This window comes from Podarcis filfolensis (assembly GCF_964270895.1).
Source record: "Podarcis filfolensis genome assembly, chromosome: 14".
Taxonomy (NCBI): domain Eukaryota; kingdom Metazoa; phylum Chordata; class Lepidosauria; order Squamata; family Lacertidae; genus Podarcis; species Podarcis filfolensis.
In genome coordinates this window covers 16,139,232-16,157,172 of record NC_139616.1, presented here as the reverse complement: position 1 = coordinate 16,157,172, position 17,941 = coordinate 16,139,232, and the positions used below count along the sequence as shown (strand labels likewise).

Here is a 17,941-nt window from a genome sequence, read left to right as displayed (position 1 = left end):
TGCATGCGTTGGCTGCAGTTAGAAGTGCAGTCAGTCTAGAAATATTTCTAACTAACCGCAAAGCTTCCCCCTCTCTCTTTCTCCCCCCTCTCTCTCTTTTTGTAACACTCACTGCATCCTTGTCAGAGAAACAGCAATTGCTAGTCTCTTTCTCTCGTGTGAAGCATAGCATGTAATGCAGAACTACCATAAATGCCGTTTGTTAGCATATATTGGGGATAAATATCTTATGGAACGTCTCTCCCAGTGTGAACTTGCTCAGACCTTTATGTCGTCATATGTAGTGTAGTGGCTAATTCAGGATCCCTTCTTGATTATCACAGCCATGCCCTCTCACAGCCACCGCCCCCTTCTAAGATTATAACCTTCTAAGTTTATACAGCAATCTTACAATTCTAGAATAATAATGATTAGGGATGCATTGCAATGCTTAGAGCAGATCTCTGCGTGCCTCCTCCAGTTGAATCTGGGCTTTCCCCCCTCTGTGCACATACATGGGCAAGTGATTTGGAGTGCTTTGTTATCTTCTTTTGGAGTGACTTGAGCTGTGTTTTCCTTGGCATTCCATTTAACGTAACAAAACTTACACCCCATTCTCTTGAAACAGAAGCACCTTGTGTTTTCAGTGTTCCTAAACGCTTAGCATAGGGACATGGGTGGTGCTGTGGGTTAAACACCACAGAGCCTAGGACTTGCCGATCAGAAGGTCAGCGGTTCGAATCCCCGCGCCGGGGTGAGCTCCGGTTGTTCGGTCCCTGCTTCTGCCAACCTAGCAGTTTGAAAGCACATCAAAGTGCAAGTAGATAAATAGGTACCGCTCCGGCGGGAAGGTAAACGGCGTTTCTGTGCGCTGCTCTGGTTCGCCAGAAGCGGTTTAGTCATGCTGGCCACATGACCCGGAAGCTGTACGCCAGCTCCCTCAGCCAATAAAGCGAGATGAGCACCACAACCCCAGAGTCGGCCACGACTGGACCTAATGGTCAGGGGTCCCTTTACCTTTACTTTAAACGCTTAGCATACAGAACAGCTCTTCAGTGCTCTCCCACAAGCCTTCTCCAGAATGACCCTAGGAGCCAATCCTCACCTCCTTTCACTTTGATTGGCTCCAGTCAGCACTAAGGATAAGAAGGCTTCTTCTCAGTGGCTGAAAAGTCCCTCTTGTTGCTATTCTTGAACAATTGGGAACAGAAATCCTTGGTGAACCAAAGGCCAACCAGTTGATCATGATCTACCTTCTTCCCACTCCCTGCAGCTCCCAAACTTTGCTAATGTATCCTGGCTCATTTTGGAGGGGCCACATTTTTCTTTGGCACCTTACATGGCTTTGTTTTTGTTTTCCAAGTAGCATTTCACTGCCCATTCTCTTGTTTTCCCATTGGGGAATCAGAGTTGGAAGTGACCACGAGGATCATATTGTCCAACCCCCTGCAGTATGGGAATATTTTGCCCAATGTAGGTCTTGAATCCACTACCCTGAGGTGAAGAGTGTCATGCTCTACCAACTGAGCTTAAGTGATTCCCATTTTTGGGACAATCTCTATTGCCTGTGATTATTTTCTCTCTCAAGAAATAACCCTTCAGAATGCTATTTGTGTCGCTGATGCACTATTTATGTTGGAAGTGGTCCATTGGCTACAGCTCTCGATGCCCAGAGCCCTTTGCTGGCAAAAGTCTTGAAAGGGGCATGCTGCTGATTGAATGCATGTGTGAAAGCTGAGCTTGATTGGCTGTAACACAGGTCTCTTCCCGCTTTCTCTTTCAGCTCTATATTCAAGCCAGGCGTCCTGAGAATCTGACCTTATCAATTGCCAGAGCCGCATACCATTTCCATCCTCTGAAGCTACACGGTGTGAACAGAGGGGTGCCGTACCAACAGTACCAGCCTGTGGTGATGCTGGAGCAAAGCTATATTATCCAATGGGATGGCAGAGCACCAGAAGATGTCATCCTTTACCCGGTCAACTTCAATAGGTACCATTGATGGAAAATGTGTGGCGCGATGAGCTCTGTGGTGTTTGCTAGGGTTTCTGTTTTCAAAAGCTGTTCCAGGTTCCTGCTGACTTTTCTTCTTCTTCTTCAAACTTTTGGAAAAGTTGGCCTACTTAAGGCTTCTAAAAATGACATTAACAAAAGACCAGCAAAGAAGCTATGCCTCTGTTTTTAACTTTCGCTGCCATCTCTCTGATGTGCCGTGTTGTTTCCCCTTTCAGTAAGGTTTTTTTTGGGAAGAGATTCAAGTTACTGTTGGCATTCCGGCCTCAAGATTAAATCCAGCAGATCCCTGGCATGCTGTTCATTCTCATTAGTTTACACTAGCTGCTCCGCTTGTGATTTATATCCCACCTCTCCCTCTTTCTGTAAAGGGCAGCAGTGATTATGAAGATTGCCTATGCAGGCTTGCATTTCCCAGTAGTCTAAACACCACAATGGCTTTTTCATTTTTTTCCTGTTATATAAACCTGAAAAACAAAACACCAGGACCCTCCCTACTGAAATAATTCAGAACTGATAGACAGCGGTCTGGAAGAGTAATAAGTTTGAGTGCAACAAGAAGGGAGGCCCAGATTCCATCTTTTTCTCTGCTGTTTTCTGTTTCAAAAAAGGCTAGGAAGGATATGTGTGTGTGTGTACATACATTCACTAACAGCCTCTTTCCTGACTTGGCTCAGGAATTCTAAAAAACAGCAACCTAACAAATCAGTGCAGTTGTGTCTTATCAGTCCATATGTCTGTGTCTGCTGTATATTTGGAAAGTTGTTTGTCTGTTCTGTATGCACTGAGGTCCTCCTCTGAGGGTCTTCTGCTGGTTCTCAAACTGCGAGAAGTGAGGTTACAGGGACTTCCAATGCAGGAATCTTTTACCCAACGTGGGGTTCAAACCCAAGATTAAGAGTCTCATGCCCTTCTGACTGAACGATCCCAACTGGTTTTGCAGAATCGAAAAGTTAAAAGCAGCGGATATAAAAAGAATTTCAGGTTTTGAAGTTTTGCATAAGCCCTTAAAGACTAGAAATCAGTTGTATTCTGAACCGAATACCTGTTTGTGTGCGTTGTTATGGAATGGTAGTCCTAGTCATTTGTTGAATCAATGAACGTGTGTACGCAAAGCTCTCATGTTAGCAACTGACCTGTTCTTTTTTTTAATAAAAAAAATGGCACATTGCAGTTACTTTTAGAATCAGGAAGTAAATGTTTGCAGATGTCAGCAAGACTAGACAGGTCATACCTTCTTTAGTAGGTCTCCCATTTTTTTTTAAGTTGATGGGGGAAACTGTACAAACAATACGGCTGATGATTAACCCTGATACACCCGTGGTTTTTTTGACACAGGAAAGAATGTGCAAAATGCGTATGGTGCAAAATGAGGAGACAACGTGATTGACACTCTTAATGTCAGTCTCCTGGTCTTGCTAAGCACAGCTTGATAGCATAATTAAGTTATTTGACAGAGATAGCGGGGGATGCTGATGTTTCAGAGAGGCAGAAGTCATGTTTCTGGAATACGTATTTGACATTGGCTAAGAGAAGCTCATAGGGGGAATAAAGAATTTATCACCGGGGATTTAGACTGTTCCTGAGGTAATGTAATCTGTAATATTGACACTCAAGACTTGCGTGGTTAACTCCTCTCCTGAAGCTAGAATGCCAAGAATCCACCAGAAGTAATGGAAGGGCAGAATCATTGCTGTTTTTCTAGGAAAAGAGGTGCCAGAATTCACCATGTTCTCTTATAATGGCAATGGCGCCCACCTGAGAGGTGTCAGAACTGAGTTCTGGCTGGAAAAACCCCCAGGAATGAGTAGGAAGAGGTGGATTTTTCAGAGAAACAGCTTTGGTTACGTTCTCACTATATTTTTAAAGCACATTCAAAGCACATCCTGGCCCCCTCAGAGAATTCTGGGCACTGTAGTTTGCCAAGGGTTTCTGGGGATTATAACTCAGTGAGTGATTCTGGAACTACAGTGCCCAGAATTCTTTGAGGGGAAAGAATATGCTTTGAAGGTATAGTGCTAACTCAACACACTAATGACCAGAACTCTGTATACCAAGGATGGGGAACCTATGACTCCCCCAGATGATAATTCCGGCTCTCATCAGCCGCAATCAGTATAGTCAATGGTTAGGAACTGTAGGAATTATAATTCATAAGCCTTTCTGTTTTGGAAGGTGTTTGCTCTATTAACCAGATAAGCTTTTATCCAGTGTGTTTGTTTTCACCTATGGGATCATCCAGCCTTCCTTTTGTGCCGTGTTTCTAGGTACAGGCCCGCACTTTAAATTATTATTAATTAAAGCTGAGAACTTCTTCTTCTTTGTGTTCTTGCCCCGGCGTTTGTTCCCTGCAAAAACCTGTTCTTTACCACTGAAAACAATTCTGTGGAGAACCAGAATTGCAGTTCGTTCCGATATAGAGCATTAAAGAGCGAGTTCTCCTGGGGAAAGCAGCACAGCGAAAATAGTCAACAGGGTTAGTAGTCGCTGGTTGCTTTATCCTCCCTGAATTTGCCTAATCCCAAATTGGTGACCATCACTGCTTCTTGTGGCAGTGAGTTCCGCAGTTTAAGTGTGCGAATAAGTCCTTTCTTTTGTCTGTCCTCAATCTTCCAATGTTCAACTTTGTTGGATGTCCCCGAGTCCTTGCGCTACGAGAGAGGGAGGAAAACTCTCTCCACACCATGCATAAATGTATTCACTTCCGTTCTGTCGCCTCTTAGTTGCCTTTTCTCTAAACTAAAAATCCCCAAAACATATAAAAGTTTGAGATTTAAACTCTGGGGTGGGGGATTTGTGGTTCCTTGCCTCACCTCCACCAAGAGTTATCACAGGGATTGTTCAGAACAGAATAAGATGTATGGAAGCACCATGAGTGGTGATAAGTTTGAGATAATGACACGCAGTAGTAACCTTTGTGCAATTCAAAACCTCTTGATACTGTTCCATGGTAGGGCGGGAGGAGAAAGGGGGACAGTCTGATGATATTTGGCAGAAGAACACAGAGGGCTGATTGGAATTTTAATTGCTCAGAACAAAAGTCAGTCTCCTGTAGAACTGATTGAGGTCCTTGTTCTTTGCCTGCGTTGACTACATGTGTAAAGTCCTTCCAAGTCCAGAGGCCTATGATCTTTGCACAATGGATTCTTTCTCTTTGCAGGCCAACTTCATACTTAGCGTACTCTTTTTCCTTCTCTTTCATGCACACATCACGTAAGGACCAAAATTGCAGGTAGGGAGAATTGCTCAAAGGAATTGGCTTACGTGGAATGGCCATTTGCAAAAGCAAAACCACAACCAAACAAAACACCCTAACACACCTATGTTCACGACAGACATTAAACTTGTTAAGAGGAGACTGTCAAAAGGAGAGATTGAGGAGGAGGGATAGGTACAGCTGGCAGTGGGTGGAAATATGGGCATGGAATGAACCCAAGGTGTAAGGACTTGGTGTAACAAGCTACTGCCTGCACACCAGTCTTTTGCCTTTACTTGCTTGAAAAGCGGTGAAATTGAATAACATCTCCCACTTTGAGTAAATTGGCCCATCGGTGCTTTATTTGCAGGCCGAAAGACACACACATTTAAATCATCAAGAGAACTGAAGTGGTGGATTGTGTTTGTCGTTTTTGTGGACTGTTTTGTGGCGCTCTTAATTGGGCTCCAAAAACGCTGCAATATTTACTAAGAAGTCTAGGCATGTTTAATGGGGCACGGCTGGTTCAATAAAGCTTTTGGTCTTTATTTAGCATGGATCTCATCTACACGACTGACGATATCATGGATGCTTTAGTTGAGATTCCTGCATTGGACTAGATGACCCTTGGGTTCCCTTCCAGCTCTATGATTCTATGCCTCGGCCCTCCAGATGTTTTGAGACTACAATTCCCATCATCCCTGACCAGTTGTCCTGCTAGCTAGGGATCATGGGAGTTGTAGGCCAAAAACATCTGGAGGGCTGAGGTTGAGGAAGCCTGTTCTATGCCTTACTTATTTTGTTTTTACCCCACCCATCCTCCAAGGCATCATATGTAGTTCTTTCCCCCATTTTAGCCTTTCTCACATGTGAAGTAGGTTAGAAGGAGGGATGGGGCAGCCCAAGGCCACTTACTGAAAGTCTTGAGAGCCTAGTAGAGAAGCCTGGGGCCCACTGAACCATCTGAACCAGACCAGACTAGGATCTTGCCTCTTCCTCTACTCCAGGGGTGTGCTGGAGTTCACTGCTTTTCTTCCCTGATAAGTGAATTTCTGCTGTAACTAGCACAAGCCATGTGATGTGGAGACACCATGGAAGTTGAGCTTGAGCTTGATATATGGACTAAGTCTGTAAATGGACTTTGCACGTTTCATATCTAAGGTTCAAAGAAGCCATGGTTTCTCTCCGGAAAAGTTAGCAACTCCTGCCTCTTAACCTGGGACCAAGAGAAAGCTGCAGATAATGTGGGCAGATCTGAGTGTCTGCCCCTATTGATTCTTATCTTAAACCCTCATAAGTTTTCTTCCCCCCCCTCCTCCCGCACTGTAATTGGCAGTGAAGTCAAGTGCAGTAAAGTTTGCAGGCTCATACTCTATCTTGAACCAACAATAGCAACATTAACCAGAGATCTTTGTAAGAAGCTTATCTGAGCTGGTTCGTTGCAAGTCTGTTGAGATTAAAATTAACTGAGCAGAACAAAAGGCCAAAAAAGAGGCTGTAATTGGCTGTTCAGCCTAAAACTCTGGCCATATGAAGTGCTGGAATGTTTAACATAAGATTGGAAGGAATGCACATATTAAAATTCTTTGCTTAAGATTTATTGGCTTGGCCTCAGGAGGTGGGACTCCTCAGGGCGAATTTGGCAAGGAGTGTAACCTAGAAATAGTGGCTGAGGCTGGAAAAGGAGATACAGGAACATAGGGAGCTGTCTAATACAGAGTCTGACCATTGGTCCATCTAGACTAGTGTTGTCTGCACTGAGTGGCAGCATCTGTCCGGGATGTTAGGCAGGGAATCTTTCTCAGATGCTGAGGACTGAACCTGCATACTACAGTGGTACCTCGGGTTAAGTACTTAATTTGTTCCGGAGGTCCGTACTTAACCTGAAACTGTTCTTAACCTGAAGCACCACATTAGCTAATGGGGCCTCCTGCTGCTGCTGTGCCACCGGAGCACAATTTCTGTTCTCACCCTGCAGCAAAGTTCTTAACCTGAAGCAATATATCTGGGTTAGCGGAGCCTGTAACCTGAAGCGTATGTAACCTGAAGCATATGTAACCCGAGGTACCACTGTAAGTTGATGCTCTACTGCTCTTGGGGTCCTGCTAAAAATGGCAGCTCCTTTTTTACCCTCACTGGTCCCATCTGCACTATACATTTTAAAGCAGTATTATGCCACTTTAAACTGTCATGGCTTTCCCCCAAAGAATCCTGGGAACTGTGGTTTGTTAAGGGTGCTGCCAATGGACCATTCATCCCACCCCAATAGTCAGCCACCATTCCATGCCCAGTGAACATGCTCAGTCCTCACCTGACTGGTTTTTTTTAGGCTGGGCATTATGGGAAATAGAGGAGGAAGAGGAGAGGATGAGAATCCTTGAAGATCTAGTGTAGACCTATGAATCATGGTCCGGCACAAGCCACCAGTTCAAATCTTGCCTTGGCCATCAACTTGCTAAGGTTGCAGTAGGACAGCTTATGAATCTCTCAGCCTCAACACCCCCCATTCGGTTTCCTATGTGGGCTGATTGTGTTGGCACATATTCTACTGCTGTGCAGAAATCTGCTCTCCAGTTTCTTGTGAGTGCTTTTTCCCCACTGTGAAAGAGGCTTCAATTTTCCTGCCTCATTCTCAGGGTGCTTGGGAGTTTATTTATAACGTGGGTCAGTGTGCGGTTTTGAGATTATTTCATGGTTCTGAGATAAGAGATATACATATATGTGTTTCTTTCCGGTAAAGATTTCTCCAGCACTCCGCAACCTTCCTAGCTGCCCACACTTCCTGACCTGGAAAAATCCCACGGGAGGCATTACCTCATGTTGTCTCCTCCTGGCTTTTGGTCTGAAGTATCTGGGAGAACTGCAGAACGGAGCTGATTTGTAAAATGAAAGGACACTCCTGCAGACACCAAGATTCTCTCTCCTCGTTGATAGTTTTCCTTTTTATTTAGGGTCAGTTGCCGGAGAATGGTTGCAAGTGGATGGGAAATGCAGGGGGAATTTCTGGCACAGCACTTAGGAGTGTTTGAAGAGTTTGAAGGCAACAGTAGCAAACAGAGGAGGCGAATTTCAGTTTTATAGACAGACACAGAAGTTTAGCTTTGCTTGGGAGTGTAACTTGTTTCGTTGAATTAGGGTAGGCTTTCCCAAACTTGGGTCTCCAGCTGTGTTTTGACTACATTTCCCATCATTCCTGTCCACTGGTCCTGCTTGCTAGGGATAATGGGAGTTGTAGTCCAATAACAGCTGGAGACCCCAGTTTGGGAAACCCTGATGAGAATTTTGCATGTTTTTGGCTCAGGGTACATGGGACGCGGGTGGCGCTGTGGTCTAAACTACAGAGCCTAGGACTTGCCAATCAGAAGGTCAGCGGTTTGAATCCCTGCGACGGGGTGAGCTCCCGTTGCTCGGTCCCTGCTCCTGCCAACCTAGCAGTTCGAAAGCACGTCATATGCAAGTAGATAAATAGGTACCGCTTCGGCGGGAAGGTAAACGGTGTTTCTGTGTGCTGCTCTGGTTTGCCAGAAGCGGCTTAGTCAAGCTGGCCACATGACCCGGAAGCTGTACGCCGGCTCCCTTGGCCAATAAAGCGAGATGAGCGCTGCAACCCCAGAGTCGGTCACGACTGGACCTAATGGTCAGGGGTCCCTTTACCTTTACCTTTACACCAAGGCCATACTACAGTTCTCCAAAAGAAACCTCTGAGCTGATGATGTGGACCCAGGTAAGCATCTGAGAGCAGAGTGGGTGGCTGCTTGGTAGGTGCCATTTGAAGTGCTGGGTGGGAAGGCCGGTGCTTAAATCAACCTCTGCCCACAGCTCGGGCCTGGCATTTGCAGGAAGAAGCTGTGGTCTGGGGCACGTTCCCCGAACCCATGCACATCTGCTGAATGCCTCATTCTGCCTTTGCCAATGCTACTGCTTGCTCAGTCTTTGTGAACATGTGTCCCGCTCGCCTCTGTTGATCACACCCTCCTTTTAAAGTGTTATTCTTTCTTGCTCTCTAAGCTGTTAATCATGCAGTGATTAAATTCCTTGCCTGTGATGTGTTCCAGGGGGAAAGAGATGATAATAGACCAGGCTTGAACAAGCCTGCAGCAAACATGCCCGGCTCCTATAATTATTTTATTTCTCTCCACCCCGGCTCGTGAGCAATCATCTCTGTGTTTACAGTTGGTAGGGGAGGGGTAAATGAGGAGGAGGACGAGGATGGGAGGGCAGAAAAACCTCTTGGCAAGCTTAAGAACTACCAGCAGCTGAGTGCTTTGATGCGCTCTGCAATTAGGATTCCAATTAGTGTTTCAGCTGATGGTTCCACCTAAAATGACCCACACCGAAGTTCTTTCTGAAAGCCCTTTGCTTGGCCCCTTCCATTGTGGGCAGAATTAACAGACTTGCTTTTCCTAGCTGATGGGGAAGCAATGGCAAAGGATGCAACTGAGAGGTTTAGCGGTGGAGACACCCTATTGCTTAGGAACATAGGAAACTCCCTTATATACCAAGTCAGAACAGTGGTCCATCTAGCTCAGCAGAGAGAGACCTTAGATTGGGAGGTCAAATGCAGGCTTCCATGTCTGGCACTCAGGACTCACCCCTGGGCCCAGCCTCACTCCACACCCTCTTGAAGTGCTTTTGCAAGTGCTCTTGAACTCGATAATGTCTCTTGGTTTCCTGGAGGGATGTGGGGTGTTTATATTGTAGAAAGAAACCTCTGCATTCACATGGCTGCAGCATAGCCTACAGAACAATGAGTCATGTTCTTTGCTCTGCCCATTGGTTGCCTCTGGAAGGTTGCCCATGAAGAAAGATAGTCCTCTATGAATGTGAAAGTTACCTCATCTCTGGTCTTCACTGACCGGCTGCAGCTCACAAGGGTCCTAGACCTGGGTCTCTCCTGTTCCTAACTGGAGAAGTCAGGGATTGGACCTGGAACTGTCTGCAAAGCATTGCTGAGCTACAGCTTTGTCGATCTTGGTTAAAAGCTAGGTCTTCGGGGTTACAGTCTGTTGTATCATCAACATGTGCCTATTGCATCTGTAGTTGCCTATACAAAATGTGGGTCCTTCGGGCTGATTCTCACATTTAATTGATATCTCAAAGTGAATCCTTCCCCTCTTCACTTCTGGTAGTATCCCCATTGGAGTGGGGATAGAGGTCAGTTTTGGAAAGGGCACATCAGCTGCTGATCTCCCTTATTGCCTCAAAATAATATATTGTGGTACTCTGAGCAGCAGTATTCTTGACAGCAGCAAGGATTTCTATACTGGCTAGAGGTGGACAGAAAAAGAAAGTATGAGAGATGTTGTGGAGCAAGTGTCCTGTGCTTGTGATAGGTACCGTGGTTTCTCGTTTTCCTATTGTCATTGGCTGGGCTTTGAAGTAGTTGTTCAGAAAGGATGAGCTGCTGAAGAGTCCTCAAATTCAGCGGGACCAGGTTACCAAATTTTGAAGTGAGTAAATAATTAGCCAAATTCCATCTGAAGAGCCACCACCACAAGACCATTAGGCAACTCTGTACCTATTCTCTCTGTGTAAATTCCTTAGATTGATATGACAGTCATTCCCAATCCCTCAGGAAGTTTTTGATGTGTGACATTTTAATGTATTTTTAATCTTTGTTGGAAGCCACCCCGAGTGTGGTGTGGTGGTTAAGAGCAGTAGTCTTGTAATCTGGTGAACCGGGTTCACGTCTCCGCTCCTCCACATGCAGCTGCTGAGTGACCTTGGGCCAGTCACACTTCTCTGAAGTCTCTCAGCCCCACTCACCTCACAGAGTGTTTGTTGTGGGGGAGGAAGGGAAAGGAGAATGTTAGCCACTTTGAGACTCCCTAGGGTAGTGATAAAGTGGGATATCAAATCCAAACTCCTCCTCCTCTTCTTCTTCCCCACCTGAAAATTCTATGCACCCTTTGCTAAACTGAATGCAGTATGAGCTCCTGCCAAAAATCTGGACCTGATCTTTCCCAGGATCCTCTCTGTGGAAAAGAAATCCAAGTTCAACTGGTATGAAACCTTTAGAAGTCCATAGTATGGGGGACTTACCCAAGCATTCATACCATAAGCAATTCTTGGTTCTCATGCTGATGTCAGCAGACATCTGAGGAACCTATGGTTGGGTCTGTCTCCTTCTTAGGGATGCAGATGGACCAGTCTATTTCTGGTGCATGTTGATTTTACATGTATTCATCAATCCATCCCATCCCATTCTTGTATCAACTCGCCATTAAAAAAACCCTCACCAGATAGAGATTTGCATGATTTTAAACATATCTCCCTCTCACAAAATGCACATTTTTGTTTGCATTTGATTTTTATCCGGAAATATGCATATATTTTTCCTATGCATGTTTGGCACGGTTTTTGAAGCAAGGACTCAAGGACACCTGCGTTCCAATTCATGAGTTGCTTTGGGAAGTTGGGTTGGGTTGCTTTAAAATGCCATGATGAAATCCTTGAGCATCACTGCTCTTGACTATTACAGCCTTTTTGTGCTTCTTTCCAAAGACAGGTTTTTTTTTTTAGCACAACACCACGTGTGTGTGTGTGTTTCAGTCAGGCATGCCAAACCCTGCAAATGTCAACACTGCAATTAAAAAGAGACACCACAAAACAGCCACTAGGTCTAACTTGTCAATCATTACCAGGAGGATGTAAACAGATATATATATATATATATATATATATATATATATATATATATATAGTATCTGAAGCACACTGTTTGGATTGTTGGATGGCAATGATGGCGGGAGAGAAGCTGTAGAGTTGAAATTCTTGTCGCTGGAATTTTTTTAAAGTTTAACACCACTTTTGGAGATGTTTCATGTCGCTGTGCTATTTGGTAACTTTGCAGTGGTTAATATTCAGCCTTGCTTCTTCAAAGGCAAATATTTGGAATGGTAGGCAGAGAAGCAAATATATTTCTGATAATAAAAAGCCAAAGAAAATAAAACCCTGATGGTCAAGTGAACTGAACCATATTGCTAGAACAGACAGTAAACAGATGTATTTCCTTATCTTTGCTTGATTTCTACTTAAGTTTAGTTTCATTTCAGTGGACGCACCATCAACTTAAACAGACAATCTGTCTTTTGATTACTAATAGGGTTTGCCACCTTTCTTAAAAAACTTCTGGCCTTGCTCATGTGCCTTTAACAGCTGCCATTCAGGCAGACATCTTGGTGGTAAGGCTTTTTCGGCCATGGAAATGAGATGGGGAAAGCCTTCTATTAGTCAGACTGTTGTAGGAATGAAGCGAGTAGGGGGGGGAAACCCCAGCAATCTTGTCACATACTCCTGGATAAATCCTCTTGATTATTGGCAATTTTCTGCCCAGTTCCCAGTATATTATTATTATTATTATTATTATTATTATTATTATTATTATTTATTAATAGTAAAGTTTTCCTTTGGAAGTGCTGTGGATGCCTCATGCAGTCTACTGTCTGAGGGTTGCCTCCCAATTACAGTATTGTACTACTTAGGTTTCCTCCAGTTTGCTAGAGGTTATGAGACTTGTTAGAACATCCCTTTCCCCCTGTAAAGGGAAGGTAAAGGGACCCCTGGCCATTAGGTCCAGTCGTGACTGACTCTGGGGTTGCAGCGCTCATCTCGCTTTATTGGCCAAGGGAGCCGGTGTACAACTTCCAGGTCATGTGGCCAGCATGACTAAGCCGCTTCTGGCGAACCAGAGCAGCACACGGAGACGCCGTTTACCTTCCCGCTGGAGCGGTACCTATTTATCTACTTGCACTTTGATGTGCTTTCGAACTGCTAGGTTGGCAGGAGCAGGGACCGAGCAACGGGAGCTCACCCAGTCGCGGGGATTCAAACTGCCGACCTTCTGATCAGCAAGTCCTAGGCTCTGTGGTTTAACCCACAGCGCCACCCCCTGTACAGAGGTAGCTGCAATTCCCAAGTTCCTTGAGAATAGGGATGGATTGTTAAACCACTCTGCAAATTGTAACTCTGCGACTTAGGGGTCTCCTAACAACTCCCAGTCCTGATTTACTGGCCACCTCTGTTTTCAAACAAATGGAGCCAAACGAATATGAGTTTGGAAACACAAAGAGTATGAAACATGAATTTAGGTTGCATTAGCAGCAGGGGAAGCGCCAGTCAGGCCTTCGTGATCTGTTTGATTCCTGGATTTTCCATCATCCTGCGTAGTAGGTCAACAGATCTATCATATTTTACAAGGGAGAAAGAATTAAGGACAAGTTGTTCTAGGCTTTGGAAACCAAATTCAGATTCATAGACCTTCTGTTGTCCGTTGCAGCTTACATCAAACAGTGCCCTCTAGATATTTGTTCGTTTTTTAAAAAGCCATTTCGGTTGTGAATTTACTGCAAATGGAGAAGTTTGCAGACGCAACTGCTCTGTTCTTTTCTTTCTTTTGGAGAATGATTCCATTCCATTCCATTCCCTTGTTGTTATAAGAAATGGTTTTTTCCCTAAGTTGCGTTATCTTAAGCTCACTGAGTTCCTGAAGCTAGGACTACCGTAACGTTCTCAAGTTCAGGGAATTTGGCAGTAGCTTTGCAGCATTACAACATTTTGGATGTTGCCGTCCGAAGGAGAAGTGTTAAATAAAAATAGAATCTGTACAGAACGTGGAAGAGTGGGGTATAACAACAGCTGAGTGAAGAATCTGTGGACACAGTTCCCATTGCAATTATTACAAGCTGTTTGGCCAAAGTGAGTCAACTGACCGGGGGCAGGGGGTTTGATTTTGATGGGGACAGAAGAGGGGGGAGTGAGTTTGAAAATCCAGTTTGCTTTCAAGAGACTGTTTTTCATGACCAATTTTAGAAATAGTAAGTGGTGGTGTACAAAAAAAAAAAGGAAGAAGAAGAAGCCCAAATATGCACAGAGAATGACCCCACAATAATGGATATTTTGGCAAAGAAAGTATAGGGTAGAGGTAAGACGACTTTGTGCTACATGTTGAGCAAATCATGCCCCCCTCCCTTTGTTTATTTGAATTCCGGCAGCCTCTTACTAAGATTTGCTGCTTTTCTTGCTGTGGTGTTGTTGTTTTTAACAAAAATTAATACAAGGGAGGCTTGCAAAAGAGAGCATATTTTCCATTAGATGCAGCAATATTTCATCTAGTACGCAGAGACAGAGATGGTGACAAGGCCAGCTGTAGGTTTCAGCAAGCCCTCAGCAAAGCACTCTCTGTTCCTGGTAGCTCTGAATGTAGTTGGGCAGGGTTGGTGGACGGCAGCAATATTGCAGCAGGTGCTAGGCAACCTGAAACTGTTTAAATGTTCCACAGTGCCTTGGAGCAGTGCTACGTACATTGGGAGCACTGTGGATAATTAAAAGTGGAGAAGCGCTGATCTAATACAGAAGGCCTCCGGGCTGGACAATGCTGGCACCACAACAGTTGCCCACAGATGCTGTGTGCTGATTCTGTGCCTGTCTGGTGTATTTTTCCCCCTGTGATCTGATGGTTCCTGCACTATATCTCGCGTCCATGGTCAGGGCCAGTAATGCTTCTGAATGCTAGCTGCTCGAAATCGCAGGCGGGGAGAGTGCAATTATGCTTGGGCCCTGCTTTTCATCTGATCCATCCACTGCAATTATTAAGTTTGCAGATGATACCACCATAATGGATCTAATTACAGGTGGAGATGAATCAGCGTATAGGGAGGAGGTTCAAAAAGTCTCCACATGGTGCCTAGAGAACAACTTGCACCTAAATATCAGCAAGACAAAGAAAATGGTGTTGGACTTTCAGAGCAAGAGAGGGGAACTAGCCCCGTTGTATATCAGGGGTTGGGGGGCTCTGTGGAGAAAGTCTCTTCCTTTAAATTCCTGGGAGTTTACCTTAGTGAAGACCTCACTTGGAAAATCAATATAACCCTGGTGGTTAGGAAGGCCCAACAGGGACTCCATCTCCTCAGGGTCTTGCGAAAGAACAATGTCAAACAAAAATTGATGATCTCCTTCTACCGGGCCACAATAGAAAGTGTCCTTTCATACTGTATTACAGTGTACGCTGGTTTGACAGCCACGGATAGGAAGTCCCTACAGAGGGTGGTGAATACAGCACATGATATCATGGGCTGTCCCTGGAGTTCGCTAGATGACATCAGGGGAGACCGATGCCTCAGGAGAGCGAGGAAAATTGTTAGGGACGACTCACACCCTGGTCAGCACCTATTTAATCTCCTACCTGCGGGCAGGAGATACAGAAGTATAGTCAGCTGCACCAACAGGAAGCCTTCATGTAGCAAGCAACTAATAAATTGAATAAATAACAAAAAGCTTAAGCCTCACTTCAGCAAGGCAGATGTAAGATACTTGCCCTGGACTTTCCATGCTGGGTGGCTGAGTTGGTTAACTTCCATTTTGTTTTCCCATAATGCCCCAGAATAGGGACACTAAGTCCGGGGGGTGGTAGTGTCCCCCACTAAGGGGCACTTGAATGAATAAGCATTTTTATATTGCAATGCACATGTGAGCCTTACTGGATTGCCTAAATGTGAATAGGGATGTACACACACATACATCTGCAATTCAGGGCCACCATTACAGCAAGCTGTCGGTCTAAACCCAGCCACTCACAACATTTTAAAAACATTTCCCCGAAAGTCGAAATAGGAATACCAGAATAGGACCATATACTGAAAAATACAGATTCTCCAAAGAGACAATTGGTGAAACATACAAATTTTGGGAGAATAATGTATCATTAAGGCAAAACAACAATGTGACATTTCCCTCTCTGTCTCTGTAAACCAGAATGCATACATAGCATCAGTGAGTCACAGTTTTTTAAAATGGAATATGGGTCAAGAAACTACCCAAGTGATCTTGGTTTGTGTTTTTTTAAAAAAATATTGTGACCAGGCCAGAACGTGTTCTTTCTGGCAAGACTTCTTCAGGTTGCATGAATTCCAGGAAGACATTTGTTGGGAAGGTTTCACTGTTTTCAGTTTTCTCTGAGCTGTTTCCTTTAATAGCTTGGTTGTTGGCCCTGGCCTAATATAGGGTTTACACCTTGCTTGCCCGTGTAGCCATGGTGATGCTGAAACTAATACAGAGAGGATGAAGAGGAGTGTAGGGCCTCAAGGTTGATCTTCTCTGTCTCTCCTTTTATGGCTGTCATCAGAAAGATGGCTGCCATTTGGGGAGACAGGAGTTTATATATGAACGAGGAAGGTGACGTTTGAAACCACTTGTGGCTTCGTGGTGAATTGAACTAAGGCCTATTTGAACACTAACCGTGAAGAGTGCCATGACAAATCCACCATCGTACATTTTGTTCCAGTGTTTTGTGAGCTTTTATCCAAATCATGTGCCTTTTACTTTAAACCGCAGAGCATTCAAATGGTCCTAAGAAGAACAAAAAGGCTTATGGCACCATATTTTATGGATGACACCACGCCTGGTGAATTCTCCAAAACGATGTCCATGTGATTGGAAAGCTAGCATGAGGAGAAGGCTGGCTGAAAGCACTTATTCCTGATAGGCAATGTTTTTCATCTGCAGGGCACTGGGTTTTGTATTTGAATTCTACAGGATATATTTATTTAACATATTAATATGCTGCTTGAATCATTCAGATTTCTAAGTAGGGTGCATTAAAAAGCCCCAGGAAAAAAATATAAAACTGAACACTGCCTTTAAATGCCTGCTTGTACAAGAAATTCTTAGCCATGTACCTGAACTTCAGCATGGAGGATACCTGTCTAATCTCAGTTGACAGGAAGTTTCACAGGCCCACTAAACTGAATTCACCACATTATTGTTAACAACATGGGGGACCCTCCCACCTGCCACCTTCTTTCATGGTAGGTGGAGGAAATATCTATTGGAGGCTTAGGAACATAGGAAGCTGCCTTCTACTGCGTCAGACTGCAGCTCAGTATTGTCTACCCTGATGTACAGCATTTCTTCAGGGTTTCAAGAAAGGCTTCTCTCCCAGCTCTACCTGTATTCAAAGCAGATGATCTACCCCTGAGCTAAGGCCTCTTTCCCGATGCTCCCAGACGCTCAGTTCTCATAACAAATCTATTTGCTCGTCACAATTTATGAGACGCCAGTCATTGCAAAGCAGTCCTGAGGCAACTGTCTGAGGCCTAATCCAGGCGCCTGAAGAACCAAAGGAGCCTTTCCCTTTCAGCTTCCCTGGATGTTCTGCCAGTCCAGAAATAATAACCAGCAGCAGATGTGAATCTTTCATGGCGTGCGAGAGAAAGGGCTGGGTTGGGGATTGCAAGGCACATTCATGGTCCACCCAACCCCCCCTTGAAGATAGATCTCTCAGCTTAGAGCCAGTTTCTTGAAAGATGAGAAACGTTTTCTCTGGTGTACATGTTCATGTTTAACCTTCTTTTCTTTTGCCACCAGGGGAGACTGGCTCCATGTTGCTTTGTGTTACCCAAAGGGAACAGCGTTCACTGTTGTGGGGGACATTTACCAGCGGCAGACGGGGAGAGCGCACAGCGTCATCCGCTACCAGGCGGCCTCATCCCACCATAGTGTGTTGAATGGGACTGATGAACGGCTCTTTTATTTTGACAGCACATCAGGGTGAGTGATCCTGTCTACCCGGCACCTTTTCCTCTGCTGTTAGTGCTGCCAGTGAGTTGCAAAAACCTGTATTGCATGCACCTAATCCCTGTCATCTGAGAAAACATAAAGAAAAGAACATAACCTGCCTTATACTGAGTCAGCCTGTTGGTCCTCTCCATGGTTTCAGATATAATAATAATAATTTATTATTTATACCCCGCCCAT

General features: G+C 44.6%; 2 protein-coding genes across 6 annotated transcripts in view; both read left to right on the top strand.

Annotated features, from left to right (window-relative positions):
• The window catches only part of CEMIP (cell migration inducing hyaluronidase 1), a 173,929-nt gene that overhangs the window by 35,256 nt on the left and 120,732 nt on the right, over positions 1-17,941 (top strand). The window lies entirely within an intron of this gene.
• Positions 1-17,941, top strand: part of LOC310749379 (cell surface hyaluronidase CEMIP2-like) — a 98,819-nt gene that overhangs the window by 56,910 nt on the left and 23,968 nt on the right. For all 3 annotated transcript variants that reach the window (XR_014541592.1, XM_083586171.1, XM_083586172.1), the window contains 2 exons: positions 1,763-1,971; positions 17,552-17,734. Coding sequence is in view for 2 of the 3 variants with exons in the window: in XM_083586171.1 (XP_083442297.1) it covers positions 1,763-1,971; positions 17,552-17,734 (392 nt within the window). In the remaining variant the exon portion in view is untranslated. The remainder of the gene's footprint in view (positions 1-1,762; positions 1,972-17,551; positions 17,735-17,941) is intronic.